Source organism: Miscanthus floridulus, chromosome 9 (assembly GCF_019320115.1).
Source record: "Miscanthus floridulus cultivar M001 chromosome 9, ASM1932011v1, whole genome shotgun sequence".
NCBI lineage: Eukaryota > Viridiplantae > Streptophyta > Magnoliopsida > Poales > Poaceae > Miscanthus > Miscanthus floridulus.
The window spans coordinates 52240965-52261343 of NC_089588.1; the positions used below are offsets into that span (position 1 = coordinate 52240965).

Genomic DNA, 20379 nt, shown 5'->3' on the forward strand with positions numbered 1-20379 from the left:
TCGTTTCAGCTCATGAGCAGCTCGCGAGCTGGCTCGTTAAAATAGCGAGCTAGACTTATAGGTTAACTCGTGAAAAAAGTTAAAACGAGCCGAGTTGAGCCGAGCTGAGCCGGCCACGAGTCGAGCGAGTTGGCGAGCCGCGAGTATTTTATCCAGTATATATTGCCCACGACGGAAAAGGCGCCGCGGAGGAGGACACGCGCAGACTTGCAGGTTAGCATGCTTTTGTGCTTTCTAATTGGCCCAAAACTATTGAGTCAATGTGCATACCATCTTTTGCCCTATTCGCTTGGCTAATAAGCCATGACTAAAAGTATTGTCGACTGATTTATTGTGAGAGAAAAATAATGTTCGTTGGCTGAAAAAGTACGACTTATAAGCCATACGAACAGGGCGTTTATTATATCTGAGCAATCCCAGATAGCATCTGACAACTGCAAGTTCAGCACTTGCAAAGCATCTTTATTTTAAGCACGGGAATGGTAACACATAAGCAGTGGTGGTTGTCTTCGAGTAAAACCGGTAATGGCTCCAGCCTCCGTCAGCAGAGGCATCACCTAAATAGTGAATGTTGGTTCAGTAAGAGTTTCACTAAATTCCCATGACGCATCACCTAAATAGTGAATCTTGGTTCGGTAAGAGTTTCACTGAATTCCCACGATGAAAAATGGATAATCAATATGCAGTCCTAAAATACTGAATATGCAGACACAACCTGAACTGAGTATGCAGATTGCAAACAAAAACCTAAACTGAATATGCAGACAGAAAGCTGAATAACAGATGACTGAAAACAAACTGAATTGGTCACTGAAAAAAAACAGAAACTAATGACAGAAAAAAAAACAGACACTATTGCCTGTCCGACAACAGCCTAAACCAATACACGCATACCACTATTCTCAGGCCCATCGGAACATTTCGATGTATTAAATGCAGCTATAGGACTAGGTACGTAACATTGTGGGGTGGGTTTGATGGAGGAGCAGCTCCGAGCTATCGATGGAGAAACGCCCCCTCTTTTTTTTTATGTGTGTGGGTCCAGCAATCGAGCTAATAGCCCGTTTGTTTGGTCGTGTTTGGCTTATAAGCCATGGCTGAAAATACTATTGGCTGATTTGGTGTGAGAGAAAAATACTAAAAATAAAACAAAACAAGTCAAACAAGGCTAAACGAACAGGAGGTGAGTCTGGTTCGATCCACTGTGGGCCGAATAACAGGAGGAGTCATGTCCAGGTCCGGTCCCACGATCGGAACGCCCCCGATGCTCCACACTGCGGACGCCCTGACTGGACCAAGCCGCAACCACAGTTTTCCTCCGGGCAGAAAATATCAAGCCGCGAGATCCCGAAAGCACCCTCGCACGGGTCTCTTTCCGCGAGACCGCGAGTCCGTCCCCTCTCCCACGTGTCTCTCTCCGCTGCCGAACTCCAACGCGGCACGCCTCTTCCTTCCCCCCAGGAAGAAGCGGAGTACACGCCACCATTTCCACGGAATCCGACGGCCTCGTCCTCCTCGTCTTCTCCTGTGGACTGGAGCGCCGCCGGGTAGAGATCCCACATCCGCGCCTCAACCAATCCCTCCTGCCTCCGGTAAGGCGGGCAATGAATTTTTAAGTCTAGTTCTTTGTTGCCACCTAGCTTATTTGTTTGTGTACCACTGCCCTATGGGACAGCAAGCATAGTAGGTGATTTTGCCTTCACTTGAGGTGTGCTATTCTAATAGTGACCAATCCTGTCCATGCTGACATGCTGTTATCGCAGTTCAGTTCAGTTATGTTATTATCTTTGATTTGTTCGTTAGGCATAATTCTTCTCCTTGCTACCCCATGATCAAATACTAGTGCACGGGTGGCCATTTGCTACCTTCACATGTAACCTCTGCCCCCGCTGATCTCACAGTTTTAATGGTGCCTTTGACTTCTTTGTGGGTCCTTAATTATCTTGGTACTTCGGCTCCCGAAGGTTTCAGTCACGAAATGTGAATGAGCCTTAATGCATTGATATTTTAATACGCTGGTAACGAGCATATCAGAGCTATCTGCACCCCTGTTTGCTGTAGCTAATACGTCTGCTTCGCTATCAATCACTACTACAGAGAATGGTGATCCTCTGTCCAGGGTGTGTTGCTCCATCAGTGCACCATAATTTTCTGCCCAGATGGTTGCTGCTGAACAATAGCTCGAGAATGTATTGCCATGTCTTTCCAGACAGAATGAAACCGAAAAGACAGAACAGACCTCAGAGGATGGCTTGCTTCTCCAAGGGGTCTTCGTTTCAAGGTACTGTCTGAGCAGACTTTTGATGTTGTCGATCCAAGCTTATTTCTGTGCACCGGTAAACAATGTATTTCTATGTGATTGTTCTTTGTCAATATACCCATCAATATAGTATGCATTCATATTGTGCAGTTGTTCGCTTTCCTAGGGCATGGAATCCTCATGCAACTGTTTCTGTTTCCACAACGAATCATATTAACTTTTCACTTTTCCGGCTGCAATGTAGTTGTAGTTTGTTTTCTCTTATTTAGTTTCTCATTTTATTATTATTATTATTATTGTTGTTGTTGTTGACAACATGAAAGCTATGTTTCTTGGTTGTGAAAATTTACCATTCTGTCCATACCATTCAGTGACCATTGTTCCTTCAACTCTGCAGATCTGGTTGCCTCTGTAAAGCCTTCACGCCTTCTTCCAGCAGAGGAACTAAAGACATATCCCAGTACTGTTCCTGAAGAGATATTTAACACAATCATACTAGATGACTCTGATGCATTCTACATGCTAGAGCTTAGCACAAGTAGAGAATTTAGTTCCTCTTTGGATAAAAATTCTGCAATCTTAATCTGCTTAATTGATGTTGATGGTGACTCCTTGCTACAAAGAGTACCGGCAATCTATTTGGGTCAACCTACACCTGGAATTAAGACAGTGCAACTGATACCCTTCCAAAGTGGTTCAGTTGATGTTGTCACTTTCAAGGCCTCAAAACTGAAAAGGATTAAAGAAGTCTGGATCGGTCTTGAATCAGGTACGTCCCATTTCATGTTCGTTGCAAATATAATGTAATGGTAGTATGTTCACTTGATGAGTGTTTTCTAGCCTTTGTTTATTAATTTTACCCTTGAAGGTCAGGTTCATGGAGATTTGCAAATATAATATAATGGTAGTATGTTCACTTGATGAGTGTTTTCTATCCTTTGTTTATTAATTTTACCCTTGAAGGTCAGGTTCATGGAGATTAGATGGTTTGAGCTTGAAAGTAATACATGGACCGGTTGGTCCACCTAAAGAAATTAATGGAACACCTGAACAGAAGTTCAACGGTTTGCAGTACTCTTTTGAGAAAATAAATGCATTTCTTGGAGATGATGGAGCTTCAGTAGCTGAAGCAAGGCCTGTGGCTGTCACTGACCTCTCAGGAGTTGGCATTTCCGATCTTCAAGAAGGGCTGTTATCCTCAGAAAGCAAAGCTTCAAGTGTTAAGGAACTAAGAGAGGATGGGTTGAGAGAGTACGCCAACCTCAAACAATCTCTGCTGCTCTATGATGCATCTATAGTGATCACAGGCTTCTCCGCCTTCATCTTGGCTTCAAATGACAGTGCTGCCTATTCGTTCCTGATAGGTGGCACTGGTGGGTTCCTCTATCTGTTGCTGCTCCAAAGATCGGTTGATGGTTTGCCCGTGATCGGTTCACCTTCAGAAGCTGGCAGTGCACAGCCCTTGTTAAAAGGCTTCAGTGGTGTAAGGAGGCCATGGTTGATACTATCACTGGTACTGGTTGCAGGGGCAGTTGCACTTAAGTATGGTGGTGGAGGTGACAGCTTTGAACTCACACCGACCGAGCTCTTTGTTGGCACTGCAGGGTTCCTGGCAAACAAGGTTGCTGTTCTTCTTGCAGCGTTCATGCCTATGCTAAGTGACTCGAAGAGTGAAGATGGATCTGGGGGCAGCAATTAACTGGACTATAAAAATAGGTTATTACTAGTTTCCTATAGAAGCTCTGTATTCAAGATCTGAAGAGATGATGTGCAAAGGGCAAGTCCTAGTTTCTGAACCGGAAAATGAACCCTGTCGCTATATCATCTTGGTAACTGAGTCAATCAGTACTTGAAACACAACAGCAGGTCGTAGGCATGGCATCTTTGCAAGGGTTCTAGTGTTGTGGTACTTGAGTTGTAGTATACACACAAATCAGATACTTAACTGTCAAGATGATCTACAGACTACAGGAACATGACTACACCAGTACCTCGAGCTCCAGAGATGAGCTCGGAAAACATGATGACTGTACGAGAACAATGTCCCCATCGTTGTATGTGAATATATGACATTTGTGATGTAAATATACAGTAACGAATTTTCTGCACTGAAATGATTGTTAGCTTCACTCAACACAACAATAGTAATAATATACAACTTTCAAATGTTTTCTATCAAGTTCCTCTGAACAGTAATTATCTTTTAAACTTATTATTATCATATAAAGATCTGATGAAGTGAACACCATTTCCTAGGCAGTTTGGTCACAAAATTACCATTGTCAATTACTGTAACTGTACTACCAGTCCATAGATCTAGTCACCGGCCACAGCATGGTGCCTAGCCAGGTGGCTGCAGCTTTCCCAGGCCGGCGCCGCCCCCACCTGGATGCCGCATAAACCGTTGACACGGCCATTACTTTAGTCCTCACTCCTCACTAACAAGAATAGTCGCCCATTTAGCATCTGAAGCTTCTGACTGAAGTCTAGCATTAGCAGCACATCATCACCAGCTTTCCGAGATGCCAGCCATGGGCATTCGCACAATGATGTTCCGAGTAGCAGTCGTCGTTTTTGCCGTAACGACCGCTGCAGCCGCAGGCAATACGATAGCGAGCCCAAGCTCTGCGGCCAATTCAACGGCCAGCCCGACCAAGAACACGACGGCGCCATTGCCGCCGTTTGGCACGAACCACGCCGTGGGCGACGGCACCGGGTGGTTCTTCGACTGGAAGGCGAACGCCTCGGCGGCCAACTACTCCGCCTGGGCTGCGAACCGCACATTCTACCTCGGCGACTACCTCAGTGAGTTTTCATTCTCAGCTTCCCCTGTCCAAATCCAAACCACTGTATGTCGGAGTTCGATCGGTCCACGCTAGTTACTGACATGTCTCACTTGTGTGGCGTGCTCCATTCATGATCCATGGCAAGGCTTCAAGACGGACACCGGCAACACGGTGGTGCACACGACGAACGCCACGGTCTACAAGCTCTGCAGCGCCGGCGTCGCGGCGAGCGGCGGCGGCAGCGGGTGGAAGCCGGAGGGGGCGTTCCTCGCCGTGATGCTCACGGCGGAGGGCGCCAACTACTTCTTCTCGGACGCCTGGAACGGGGAGCACTGCCAGAGGGGGATGCGGTTTCAGGTCAGCGTGGCGCGTGGCCGCGGTCTCCCGTCGGTGCCGCCGTCGTTCTACGAGCCACTCTCCAGCGCGCCGGCGGGGACGCGGCGCGGAGGGACTGTGGCCGTGGGGGTCAGTGCGATGGCTGCAGCCTTTGCTGCACTTGTGTTTTCTTGATTATTTATCCACAACACAAAGTCATCGCCGGCGTTTTGGGCATGTACTTCCCAAACATTCTCCTCAATCTCTTTGTTCAACTTTGACGAAATATTTGTAACACCATGTTTTGGTAGAAAAAAGAAAATAGCATCTTTACAATTTTTTGCTAACATAAACCGAGCACAAAGCATCTCCTTGTTTTGCTGCTGATCAGGAGGCAGGAAAAGCAGTAAAACTGGAAAAAGGCACAAAGCAACTGCTTGGTTAAACAGTTAGGGTCCTGTCTGGAACTGTACAAGTTCCCCTTGAATTTTAAAAGGCACATGAGAATAGTTCATGAAGAAGAAAATCCTTTTCTTATCTGTGATGTGAGCTCAGCATGTATCACTATGGTCGGCAAGGAGAAGATACTTCGATCCTATATATGCTTACATAATGTATCGCCAGGAATTACTTCACCCCACTTGCTTGCGACAGAGTTCGAGTTTAAAGGATCTGCTGGCGAATGCGATCAAATAATTTTGTAGTTTCCAATTGGGTAAGTAGAAATTGTGCCTGTTCAAAAATGGAAGGTTGATTGATCAGCAAGAATAACCACAATGTAATTAGGTAGAACTGGTAATGAAGTAGTGCAGTCATGATTCAATTAGATATAACCTGAATCGCTAATACAATAAGAATTTACAGCTGACGAAGTAGATACATATAGAGATGAAAACAGGACGGATATTTCCCGGTTTTCGTCCATCCCGAAAGGATCAAAACACTATTTGGATAGTCCGTATCTGAATCGAACATTTAATATCCGACCGTATCCGAATCTGAATACTCAAAAATCATATTTCTGATATGTATATGAGATAGATACCAATATCCGAATAATCCGTATCCGGTTTTAATATCCGATAAAAAATATGGATATAATATGGGATATGGGACATAATGCAGGATCACTAGTATCCGTCTGTATTCGATCCGGTTTCATCACACATATAGTCATATAGAGGTTTGGACAGTATCTAGTCTGTAATTGCAGGCCTGCATCATCGGTACACAACGTTCAGACTTACAGTGTGGAAGATTGGGAACGAGAAAATATCACTGAAATAGAACTTTTCAGAATGCAGTAAGAATAGGTATAGCCGCGAGCAATGTATTTAGTACGGAGCAAATAAATTGTGATAAGATTTCTCAATTTAATTGTGATAAGCTTTAGTTACATACCATTAGAAATTCAATTCTGACGAGCTTCCCTTTCACTAGTTGTTCAGATGAGTAATCCATCATCACTAGCACTTTCACAATAGGGATTCCTGTTAGAAATCGGTTCGTCGGTACACACAAGAACTAGAACACAGAACACAGGAACAAGAACAGAGTAGAGGAAGAGGGGAGTTCTTTTCTGTATTCACCTTCTTGCTGCTACTTTTACAATGGTGAAAGTGATCTCCTATTTATAGCAAAGGAGGCTGAGATGAATACAAAGTTACAGTGTCTGAACTCTTAGACTTTCTCCTCCTCTTCATTTAATTGGCCACCATTCAAAGTCTGTTGTTCACATTGTTTTTGGACTTTGATTCACAACATTACCCTTGGCCAATTATATGCCATGTGTATGCCTCATTAAAAACTCACCCCCCAAAACCTAGTGGAAAAAAAGGGTAGGAGAAAAGAGTACATCACATGCATCGCTTATGTTGCACCTATTGCCTCGTTAAAAACCTTGCATGAGAAAACCCAGTGGGAAAAACTCACTAAGGGAAAAAGAGTACAACAGTTGATTATCGGGTCAGGTCTTCAGGACCGACTCGTGATCTTCAGGATCATGATCATGAGCTATGGATTTGGGGTTGGTCTCCTCCTGAACCCTGCAACTCTCTAAGTCGCCTCATGCCAATTCCACGGACACATTTGTGGAAGCTAGAGGCTGGCAGAGACTTTGTGAATAAATCTGCTAGATTTTCATATGGCCTTGCTTGCAGGATATTTATCTCCCCGCTCTTCTGGAGCTCATGGGGGTAAAAGAATTTTGGAGCAATATGCTTTGTGAGATTGCTCTTGACATAGCCCATATGCATCTGTGCAACACAAGCTGCATTATCTTCATAGATAATGGTGGGGTGTCGATGATGTTCATACCACATGACTTATGGATGTGGTTAATCATCCGTCGTAGCCAAACACATTCTCGTGTGGCTTCATACAGAGCAATTATCTCTAAGTGGTTGGTCGATGTGGCGACCAGGGTCTGCTTCACAGACTGCCAGGAGATGGCTGCATCACCACAGAGAAACACAAAACCAATTTGTGATCTGGCATTCTGAGGGTTAGATATATAGCCAGCATCAGCATAACCCACCATAGTTAAGTTCGGAAACCATAACCCAAGGTCCTGAGTGCCTTTTAGATATATGAGGATGGTTTTCACGCTAACCCAATGCCTTTTGGTGGGAGCGGCACTGTACCTAGCCAACAAGTTTACTGCAAATGCAATGTTTGGTCATGTGCAATTTGCGAGATACATTAGTGCACCAATGGCGCTGAGGTATGGAACTTGAGGTCCCAAAGTTTCCTCATCCTCTTCCTTGGGTCGAAACGGATCCTTATCCGCTTCCAATGATTGAACGACCATGGGGGTTTTCAAAGGGTGGCACTCGCTCATATTGAACCTTTTAAGTACCCTTTTTGTATAGGTGGACTGGTGTAGAGCTGCAGGCCCAAACAAAAGTTGGTTTTACCCAAGTCTTTCATCTCAAAGTCCGCCTTGAGGTAAGCCATTGCTTCCTCAGTGTCCCTTGGAGTCCCGATGATGTTCAAATCATCGACATAAACTGAGATGATGCAAAATCCATCATTGGATTTCTTTATGAAGACGCAGGGACAATCATCATTATTTGTGTAACCTCTCTCCAGGAGAAAGTTGCTCAAGCGGTTGAACCACATCCTCCTAGATTGTTTCAACCTGTACAGTGACCGCTGTAGGCGGACGCTGAACATGTTGCGGTTTTGATTCGGTCTAGGGATCTTGAGTCCTTCAGAAACTCTCATATAAATTTTCGAATCAAGTGACCCATATAAGTATGTGGTCACAACATCCATCAACTACATTTTTAAATTCAAGTTAGCTGCCATAGATATAAGATATCGGAACGTTATGCCACTCATAACAGGAGAGTAAGTTTCATCATCATCGATGCCGGGTCTCTACGTGAACCCTTGCGCGACTAGCCTCGCTTTGTATCTCGCCACCTGTCCATGTTCATTCCTGTAGGGGACCATGATGCCTAAGAGAGGGGTGAATTAGGCAACTTAAAATTCTACTTCTAAATTATGGCCTCTTTTTCTACCCTTAGCAAAACCTATGCAAAAGATAAACTATCTAAATATGCAACTACAGTTTTGCTAGTGTGTTGCTATCTCTACTACAAAAGAAGTAATACAATCAATGTAAGTGCGGAAGCTAAAGAGCAAGGTAGAGATATGCAAACTCCCGTCGACGACTCCGGTATTTTTACCGACGTATCGAGAAGCACGCAAGCTTCCCCCTAGTCCTCGTTGGAGCCCCTCGCAAGGAATCCCTCGCAAGGGCCAAGCTCCCGGTTGGGTAACTCCGTGGATAGCCTTGGGCCTTCCCCACGCGCAAGTGGGTCTCTGACGTGCCTTCCTGCAAGCCTCTCCCGGATGCTCCCCGCCATCTTCACTATCAAGCTTCCGGCCGAAACGCCACGGGCCTTGTTCCCTCCGGTATACGGTGGCGGCCACACCACAACACGGTTGGTGTGATCTCGCAAGACTACAAGCCCCTCCGATGTACAACAATGGTGCGAGCAAGCACCGAGTGGTAAGAGGTATGCAAACCTCACTAAACACTAGGCCTAAACCTAGAGCAAGCGCATAAGCGGTGGTCTAATCAACCTAAGCACTTCAGAAAGCACCTACGCTAATCACCTAATGAATCACTAAACACTATGCAAGTGGAGATCACTAAAATGGTGTATCAACACCCTTGGTATGTTTCCTCAGCTCCACTCTTCTCAAATGGCCGGTTGGGGGTTGTATTTATAAGCCCCACTGAGAAAGTAGCCGTTGGGGATGAAATCCCGCTTTTCTGCTACTGACCGGACGCTGGAGTCGTCCTGATCAGACGTGTCTGGTCGTCCCGACCGTTGGAGCCGCGATCAACTGATCGGACGCTGCCAGCGTCCAGTCACCTACCACCGGACGCGTTCGGTCGTAGTTTTGCCGCTCTGGAACCTCTCTGTACTCGACCGAACTCTGTTGTCCTACGTCCGGTCGATCTGCCGCCAGCGTCTGGTCGCACCTATTGCCGAGCCTCTTGATTGGAGCGTCCGGTCACTTTCTTCCAGCGTCCGGTCACTTCTGTGAGCTCATTTCTTCGTGATCTTACGTACGGCTTGGTTCCTATCTTCATGCTTGGACTTTGCTTGATATCTTGAGTCTTCTCTTGTGTTCCTAAGGTCTTGCTTATGGTGTTGATCATCGGATCATCACGTCGCCTTTGTCCAAGTCACGTCTTGCATCCTATTGAACTATAAAACAATCACTTGCAAGTTCATTAGTCCAATTTGGTTGTGTTGGTTATCAAACACCAAAATCCAAAGTAAATGAGCCAAGGGTCCATTTTCCTTACAATCTCCCCCTTTTTGGTGATTAATGACAACACGACCAAAGAAAGCAAATAATAAAATTTTGAAATTTTAAAAACTACCTACTTGCTAGGATGCAATGCAAGGGGAAAGATTATATGATGCTAAAAGATACTACTTATAAAACTATATAAAAACTTATCTTGCCCTTGCAAAAGTCCCCATGTGGTATTATGGATTTAAGCCTTGCTTCCTATAAATTTTCCCTATTACATAGGCAATCCATAATCCACTATCCTCCCTTTCTCGGACCATTACCACTTGTAAATTATTAATGCTTGCTTTTGGTCCTCTAAATTTTCCCCCTTTGGAATCAAACACCGAAAAGGGAGACATTAGTAGCACAAGGGAGGGTCAAATTTTGTAATCCTTTGTGTGTAGAGTGGAATAGATCACAAAATTTGACTCTTACATTATATAGACTAAGCTCCCCCTAAATATATGCATACATATGGTGGAAGGCAAAGCATATGCATATTTGGCAAATTATTGCACAAGGAAATTTAATCTATATAATGCATGGAGAAAGCATATAAATATCAAAATGAAATCAACATGATGATGTTGGTTTAGAAATACCACATGCGGAAACCAATTTGATTTCTACCACTTGCAACCAGTAGTGGATCTTTAAGGTATAATGCTTAACTCCGGGGACTCCATTTTCCTTGCAATGAGACTACTACACACATGATAAGCTTGAAAATGTGTTAATCTCAAAGCATCCAACTTGTAGAGTAACCTCTCCCTAAATTTGTGCACACAAGTATGGAATACTTGTTGGAAACATGCACATTGATTTTAAAATCAATAATACCACTTGAAAGATGACATCTCATGAATGTGAGAATCATTTTCGAAGATGATATTCGAGAGAAATTATCTACAATTTGGACTTTGGCACATATTAGATGAACAATTGGAGGACAAGCTATGTGTCGTGCTTCTAATTTTAAACCATGTAGGTTTGCCCCAAGGGTTAAGAATGAAACCGAGCAAGCCTACCATATGATATACCTAGTGTATGCATGACAAAAGATATAAGAATTCAAATGCAAACCTAGGCATGAAGAGTAACTAGATGCTAAAAGATACCAATTGTAGGAAAATTTAAATCTAATACCAACTGAAGTAAATTGAATCTAGTTACCTAACATGGAAAGGGGAATTTGGGTCCATAGTATTCACTAACCTACTTGGCAATGATTTTGTCCATCATGATGCACCCCATGAAATGAACCCATATTTTGCCAAGTCTCCAAATTCCTCGTCGTCCATCGGACTTCTCACTTCCCTTTCGGGATCCAAACCTTCTTGGTGCTCTTCATGTTGGAAATAATTTCCTTTGGCACCTAAAAGCGTTTGACCCCATTATTGGCTTCCTTGTTCACCTTGATGGCCACCACCTTGTCATTTTTCTTCTTCTTCAAGAGATAAGGTGTGGAGGCCTTCTTGTCCATCTTGTTGGTGTAGGTGTTGGAGAGCTTGCTTGTTTGCTTTTTGTTTTTCTCTTTCTTCTTTGCTCCTCCCCCATTCTTCACCTTGCACTCATAGGACTTGTGACCTTCCTTGTGGCACACGTAGCAAACCACGGTTTGTCCTTCATCAAGCTTCTTCACTCCTTTGATGGTGTTATCTTGATGAAGTTGGGCTTGCTTCACCTTGCCTTTCACTTGAGTCAAGTCTTTGGTGAGGCGAGCTACTTCTTGCTTGAGTTGCCCATTCTCCTTTGCAACCTCTTGTGTGCATGTATCTACAACAATTTTCTCAACACAAACTTGGTTGCACAAGGATGAGTCTAAACATAAATCATTACAAGAAATAGAGGCATCCTTTTTAGACATGTTAAAGATAGAACTTTTCTTTTTAGATGCCTTGGTGGGGGTTGAACTAATGGCTTCAAGGTTAGCAACTTTATTAGTTAGCTCATCATAATATTTACACATGGTTTCCATCTTAGCAAGCAAACTTTTATAAGCATCTTGTGAGCTAGCTAACTTTTCTTTTAATTTTTCATTTTTCTTTACAAGTTGCTTATCATTGATTGTGCATGCATTTGTTGTTGCACTAGCCTTAAGTTGCTCAATTTTAGTAGATAGTTCAACATTGAGATTAGCAAAGTTCTCATATTGTTCAAGCAAAGTTTTGTATGCTTCTTGTGAACTAACTAGCTTTTCTTTTAATTTTTTGAGCTTCTTTTGTTGACTAGTGCAAACTTTAGCATAATTAAGATTTTATTGCACAATTTCATCATAAGAAGGCATATTATCATCACTATCACTCTCACTAGAGGATGAGCTTTTGTTACCTCATGCCATAAGGCACACACGAGAAGAGCTTGATGATGAGTGCTTGTGGCCTCGCCTCTTTGTGATGGTGCTCTTCTTCTCTTGAAGAATCATCCCATGATCTTATTAAGGTGAGGGCTTGGTTCTTGTATGCCTTCTTCTTTGTCTTAGGTGTGGGCTTATTTGGACAAACTTTCACAAAGTGTCCCAACTTACCGCATCCATAGCATCCTCTCTTTCTTTACTCATTTCTTTGATTTATGAAAATGAGATCTTGAATTTGGATGGGCACACCCTTGACATAGAGCCTTTGGATTATCTTCTCCACCTTGTTGATTAATTTGATTGATTCTTCATCAAGGTCGGAGGTGGAGGAGGAAGATTGATCATCACTTGAATCTTCATCATCATCATCATCGTCCTCATCTTCTTCTTCATCTTCACTTGAGAAGCTTGAGCTTGAGCTTGTCTCAACTTGCTTGCCCTTCATCTTCTTTTTCTCGCTACATGCAAGAGCTTTGCCTTTGCTTGATGAAGAAGCTTCTTCTTGACCCATCTTACGTGACATTTCAAATGCCACTAACTTGCCGATGACTATGTCCGGGGTCATGGTGCTCAAGTCCTCCATATTGTGAAGGATGGTGATGGTGCTTGCATATTTCTTTTATGGTAGCATGGAGATGATCTTCCTCACGATGTCCACATCATCTAGCTTTATTAATCCTATTGAATGGAGCTCATTAATAATTAGATTCAAACGTGAATACATATCACGAACAAGCTCATCATCATTCATTTTAAAGGAATCATAATTTTGTTTAGCTAGACAATATTTTTGCTCACAGACATTACTTGTGCCGTCATGGAGCTCTTGGAGTTTTAACCAAATTTCATGTGCTGTATTTAAAGTGAATACTTGGTTAAACACATCCATGCTAAATGATTCAAACAAGCAATTCTTAGCTCTAGCATTGAAATGCATTTCTTTTTCATCACTCTTTGTGGGTTTTTCAGGATTCTTGATGGGTTTCATCCCGTCACGAGTGACTCTCCATACACCCAAATCAACCGCCTCAAGGTGGCAAGCCATTCTAGCCATATAATAAGGGAAGTTAGTGTTGTCAAAGTGCGGAGGCCTAGAGGTATCCATCCCAACCACTCTAAATGGCGTCGGCTCAACGGCGGTTAAGCCAAAGGTCTAAATTGAGCCAACCGGCTCTGATACCAATTGTAGGGGACCATGACGCCTAAGAGGGGGGTGAATTAGGCAACTTAAAATTCTACTTCTAAATTATGGCCTCTTTTTCTACCCTTAGAAAAACATATGCAAAAGATAAACTATCTAAATGTGCAACTACAGTTTTGCTAGTGTGTTGCTATCTCTACGACAAAAGAAGTAATACAATCAATGTAAGTGCGGAAGCTAGAGAGCAAGGTAGAGATATGCAAACTCCCATCGACGACTCTGGTATTTTTACCGATGTATCGAGAAGCACGTAAGCTTCCTCCTAGTCCTCGTTGGAGCCCCTCGCAAGGAATCCCTCGCAAGGGCCAAGCTCCCGGTCGGGTAACTCTGTGGATAGCCTCGGGCCTCCCCCACATGCAAGTGGGTCTCCGATGTACCTTCTGACAAGCCTCTCCCGGATGCTCCCCGCCGTCTTCACTATCAAGCTTCTAGCCGAAACGCCGCGGACCTTATTCCCTCTGGTACACGGTGGCGGCCACACCACAAATACGGTTGGTGTGATCTCGCAAGACTACAATCCTCTCTGATGTACAACAATGGTGCGCGCAAGTACCGAGTGGTAAGAGGTATGCAAACCTCACTAAACACTAGGCCTAAACCTAGAGCAAGCGCATAAGCGGTGGTCTAATCAACCTAAGCACTTCGCAAAGCACCTACGCTAATCACCTAATGAATCACTAAGCACTATGCAAGTGGAGGATCACTAAAATGGTGTATCAACACCTTTGGTATGTTTTCTCAGCTCCACTCTTCTCAAATGGTCGGTTGGGGGTTGTATTTATAAGTCCACTGAGAAAGTAGCCGTTGGGGATGAAATCCCGCTTTTCTACTACTGACCGGACGCTAGAGTCGTCCTGATCAGACACGTCCGGTCGTCCCGACCGTTGGAGCCATGATCAACTAATCGGACGCTGCCAGCGTCCGATGACCTGCCACCGGACGCGTCTGGTCGTAGTTTCGCCGCTCTGGAACCTCTCTGTACTCGATCGGACTCTGCTGTCCTATGTCTGGTCGATCTGCCGCCAACGTTCGGTCCAGCATCCGGTCGCACTTATTGCCGAGCCTCTTGATCGGAGCGTCCGGTCACTTTCTTCCAGCGTCCGGTCCAGCGTCCGGTCACTTCTGTGAGCTCGTTTCTTCATGATCTTACATATGGCTTGGTTCATATCTTCATGCTTGGACTTTGCTTGATATCTTGAGTCTTCGCTTGTGCTCCTGAGGTCTTGCTTATGGTGTTGATCATCGGATCATCACGTCGCCTTCGTCCAAGTCACGTCTTGCATCCTATTGAACTACAAAATAATCACTTGCAAGTTCATTAGTCCAATTTGGTTGTATTGGTCATCAAACACCAAAATCCAAAGTAAATAAGCCAAGGGTCCATTTTCCTTATAATTCCTCTTCCGGAGGACGACCCACTTGCATCCTACAGGGATGACTTTTGGAGGTGCTAGGACTGTAGGCCCAAAAACCTCTCTTTGGTAAATGGAGCGCAATTCTGCCTCGATTGCTTCTTTTCACTTGTCCCAATCTGAGCGCTTCCGGCACTCTATTATGGACTTTGGTTCTGGATCTAGATCCATTGAATCAGCAATTTTTTAGGCAAAATATATGTCGACAACAGTGGTCTTTCTTTTATATGATTCTCCTGACTCCACATAATTAGTGGCGATCTCCTCATGATCGTCCTTCCATTCAATTTTCCATAAAGATTGAGCTGGGGCGTTCCGATCTTTCAATGCGATAGTGTGTGCGTGGCGCATTGGGATTTCCATCTTCAGGATGTGGTCCTTCAGGGACCATCTCAACTTCAGGTTGAGTTGCCTCTTCAAGGGCATTCTCAACTTCATGTTGAGCTTCTTCAATTGATTTCTTGAGTGATGCAAGTGGCTCAGGTCCCCATCTTTGCGGACATCTCAGCGAAACCTTGTCCTGAGCACCCGGAGGTCTCCCCCTCTTCCTAATATTAGGGGAGACAATAGAGTTGGTAACCTTTTGGTGTACCTGTACTCTCTCCGGCGCATTTACTGCAGGTATATGCAACCTTATCACACTTTTATGATCAGTGAAGGCATCAGGCAGACTATTTGCAAGGCTTTGCGAATTTATGATTCTCTGAACTTCTAGTTTAGATTCACTGGTGCGTGGGTCTAAGGATTGCATCCCAGTTGCATTCCATTTAATTTCCTAGCATTCTTCTGGATGCCTATCTCCCCCTAATGCTGGGAAATAGTCTTCATTGAAGACACAATCAACGTACCGAGGCGTATGAAGATCCTTGGTCATAGGCTCCAAATACTTGTTTATGGACGGAGTCTCATAAGGCTCTCAGCCATTGATTTTAACAGTGCTAGTTCTATAGGTGTATAAACTGTGGTACATAAAGAAAAACTGATCTCTATGGGACGCAAATTTAGGTGTACCTAGGATAGTTTTGATTGGGCAAATTTAGGTGTACCTAGAATAGTTTTGATTAGTCTCTTGTAGTAGAAGAAGAGATGGAATATGTTTAACATTACTCCCTCCATGCATCATGAAATGTAAGGGTGCGTTTGGTTTGAGAACATGGTGGATTGATATAGATATCCATGGATATCGGGATATGGATATCCATATTATCTGTTTGGTTGGGCGAATGGGACGAGCCATTTTTCTGTTTGGTTCGATGGATATGTGTTAGACGGGGCGAGCCATTTTTTTGTTTGGTTGGATGGACAAGGATGGAAAAGGGAAACGCAGTCATCGCCTACCCAAACTGGTGAGGTTACCCAAGAAAACATGCACAACAGCTGTAACACATGTACAAAACTTATGACACCTTGATAAACACATGCATTGTCCGAACAGAAATTACATATGTAGATAATTAGCAGGTTTTAGAACTTCCTCACATTACATACAAAATATATAATAACCCAATAGTGCAATATTTAATGGGTTACAAGCACGACTGCTACAAATATATAGATTAACCCGTAGTGCTTTATCTATGGGGTACTAGCAAAACAGTTGTAGCAGTAGTGTGAAACAAGGCATAACAGTCATATCTTCCATTTTCAGGGAAGTGCTCGATAATGAACTTTGCAGCCCAGTTTAGCTTGTGAGATAAAGACAGAGAACAAAAGGCTCTAGCTTTGCTTGGACGATCAACAAGATGCTCATGGTAAAATGATAGATGGGTGTTATCAAAGCCTAGAAGACTACAAACAGCATCATACAGACCTTTAGGAAGTTCGTCAGGCATTCCGGCTTTCTCTATAGCACAAGGGATTCTTTCCCCAACTTCTTCCATTGCCTGTATCAGTCCATCATCTTACCTCTCCCTTTCATCTGTCTTTGCTCTTTTGTTAGGCCTGGTAACTGAAGATGTCGCTCCATTAGCAACAGCAATAGCAGCAGCAGTATCACCATCTTCACCTTGTTCATTTTCACCAATTCTAGTTGCTAGAGGCTCATTTGATCCCTTTGCATATTTCCTTGTGGCCACAGTAGCACCAAAGATAGTAGCCATCTCACCATAGTGCCCAATAGGCTTGTTGAACAATTCTACATCAGCTTTATGGTCCTTGCATTGCAATATATGGACAAACTATTAGACCAACTAGAAGGAAAACTAGAAGACAATATTGAAATAAAAATTATGGCAGTAAGGGTACCACAATATAGCTTGTATAATGCTCATGATCAAGTGAAATGACATAGTTGACTTCATCCTAAAGAGCACCACTCAAACTCCTGAGTTTGTTGATCCTCACATACTTCCTCTTCTTTATTCTAAGATGGTTACTAATCTGCTCCCCAGTCCTCTTGCACTTGAAATGGTCATTCAAAGCCTTGGCACAAGAGTTCAAATGGGTCTTCTTGAAACCCGATGATGTTTTGCCACTAGCCACTACATTGGCAAGGTAAGTAAGCACAAAAGAAGACATTGCAGAAGGCCAAGTGACATGGCCACCACCCTCAGCCTACTCCTCGGTAGCCTCAAATTCCATTTGCCTATCACAATGTCATTCAAATTTAAAAATCAGATTGCAAAAAAAAAACAGCAAGCCATATCCAGCACGAAAAAGACAGCAAGCCATACATATATCTAGCACGAAAAAAATAGCAAGCCATACACATGTCTTCATTATAGTACAAGGAAAATTCAGCAAGCCATACATATGTCCTTATTACAATAAAATGAAAATTCAACAAGCCACACATGTCTTTATTACAATACAATGAAGATTCAGAAAACCATAAACAATACAAATTAATCTTGTAAATAATTTTGGCAGTCTTGCCACATAGCATTGGCAATTCCCTGCCTAAAATTAACCATATGTTGATGCTCACTAGCTTGGCCACTTGATGAATCAGCATAGTTATAGTTTGGTATGTAATTTATCTCTGGTATGATAAATTCATCAAGCCCATCTTGTAGAACCCAGTTGTGCATAATGCAGCAAGCCACCACAGTATCTACTTGTGTTGAAAATGGAAAAAATGGGGTGGCATCATCAAGTATTTTGAATCTCCGCTTGAAGGACCCAAATGCTCATTCTACCGTCACACGAAGAGCAGAGTGTCTAAGGTTGAACAATTCCTTCTTATTTTGCACAGGATTGTTCCCCCACTCATTCAAGTGATACCTCATAGCCCAAAAAGGAGGGAAAACCCCCGGTTTGGCTCCATATCCCGCATCAACAAGATAGAATTTACCTAACATAAGAGGGAAATGTGGGTGATAATACTGCTAACAAAGTATGGCATGTCAAATTGAGGTTCAAAATTTTTGGGCTGAATACCTTGTGGTATGCGAAGGCCATTTTCACATTCTAAAGCGCATCTCTCAATACAAGAGCATCATGTGTTGTCCCCTCCCAACCCGCCAAAACATATGTAAACCGAAGATCAAAATCTATGGCCGCCATTACATTTTGTGTACAATGGGCCTTCCTACCACGGAAGGAAGGCTCCATATCCTTGGAAACAGAGGGTCGTACATGTGTGCCATCGATAGCTCCAATACAATCATATTTTTTAAGCAATACAACACATGAAACAAATTGGGTAACATACATTACAAAACTAAAATTAAATTAAGGATCAAATTCACACCTTAAAGTAGGGATCCCATCTTGGGTTCCTGCTATTTTGGTTGGGGTCTCCAGTGAAGGTGGCCTTATGCATTCTGCTCTTAACTCACCCACCGTGTGAGGGACCAAGTGGAAATAACTACTAACAGTTTCACCAGATCTATCAAAATTAGTGGTCACTAATCTATTCCTATGGTTGTGTCCCACTATATTTAAAAACATTGCTACTTGTTGTTCAACACACATATGTATGGTGTCTTCAAGTAAGCCACGATCTCTAAATAGTTGACAAAAACGGAAGAATGATCCTCTTCTAAGCCTAAGCATGTTAACACAGGTTGTGTCATTCTTCCAAATTTTATTGTTCAGATACTCAATTCTCATTCTCTCTCTTTCTTCCATTGGACCATAGCTAATGCACTGTCTACGTTCACTCTTTTTCCTTTTCCTAGACCTAACAACTATTGCCATCATGGAAAGCAACATATGAGCTGCAGCTGCATAAATCAAGATCTTGGTCCTCTTGTCCATCAGCTAAATTGAAGGAAAAATCAAATCTGAACATAAAAAGAAAATAATCACATATTACAAGTCCAGATCTATGGATATCCAAAAGCAAGAATGCATCGTCACTTCAATCAACTATCAATCCTATTTTCTATTCTCAGATTAACCAGATTTTTTTATCAAAGGATTAGGGAGGGGAATATTTAATACCTACTCCTTGCTCCCTGTTGTGTGAGACGAACAGCAAAGGGACAGCAGAGATGTGCCGCCGGGGCCCGTTCCCTGCTGCTGCTGTGCGACCGGCAAAGGAGATGTGCAGCCGTGCGTGGCGGTGCTGTCTCCCGTCTGTTGCTCCCTACTGTTGCTCGTGCGTCCGACGGAGGAGATGTGCGGTGAGGAAGCTGCGCCGCCCACTGTCCGTCGGAGGGAGGTGAGTGGCGAGGAAGATGCGACCGGCGGGGAGATGTGCCTGGCGGAGGGAGTCAAAGGACAAGGGAGTCGAATGGCGGTGGCAAGGAGAGGAGCGCCGCCCTGAGCAGAGAGCAGGAGTGAAGAGAGAGAGGAGTCTGGAGGGGAGTGGTGACGGTGAAGATAAAGATGGAAGGTGAGGAAAGTCTGCGCGCGCTCCCGCACTTGTTTCCCGCGCGTCCATGCCGACCGTGGATAAGCTTGTCCGCTCGTTTTTTGGTGACCGAGATATACAACATCTAAGGAGAATATACCATGTTCTGGATATCCATGCCCAACTTATCTACGGAACCAAACATGCCTCGTCCAGGGATATCCCTATCCCATCCATGGATATCCCATGAACCAAACACACCCTAAGTACTTCACTACCACATAAACGGTTTTCAGCGACAGAGCCATTTTTGGACAGAGGCTCAATCGGGAACCATCTATGTAGTGGCCGGTGAACCAAGCCGCCTCTGAAATATGAAATATGAAATTTGTCCCATGGTTCTGGGTGATGTTTTATATGAAGTATGAAGTAAAATTATTTCTATTTCTATTTCTGCCTCTATTAATGGATTTTGAGAGACAAGCTATTT

The 20379-nt window shown here is 43.6% G+C and overlaps 2 protein-coding genes and 1 pseudogene across 2 annotated transcripts; 2 read left to right on the plus strand and 1 right to left on the minus strand.

Annotated features, from left to right (window-relative positions):
• Positions 1–1412: 1412 nt before the first annotated feature.
• LOC136481917 (uncharacterized) lies at positions 1413–4419 on the plus strand. Its single transcript, XM_066479195.1, has 4 exons — positions 1413–1592; positions 2098–2281; positions 2658–3029; positions 3229–4419. Exons 2-4 carry the CDS (start codon positions 2101–2103, stop codon positions 3957–3959), a joined length of 1284 nt encoding a protein of 427 aa, XP_066335292.1. The 5' UTR covers positions 1413–1592; positions 2098–2100; the 3' UTR covers positions 3960–4419.
• Positions 4420–4716: 297 nt separating this feature from the next.
• LOC136481918 (early nodulin-like protein 18) lies at positions 4717–5673 on the plus strand. Its single transcript, XM_066479196.1, has 2 exons — positions 4717–5065; positions 5192–5673. The coding sequence occupies exons 1-2, from the start codon at positions 4783–4785 to the stop codon at positions 5554–5556; spliced, it is 648 nt and encodes a 215-aa protein (XP_066335293.1). The 5' UTR covers positions 4717–4782; the 3' UTR covers positions 5557–5673.
• Positions 5674–17129: 11456 nt separating this feature from the next.
• LOC136481919 (uncharacterized) lies at positions 17130–20129 on the minus strand (annotated as a pseudogene).
• Between the last annotated feature and the right edge of the window lie 250 nt (positions 20130–20379).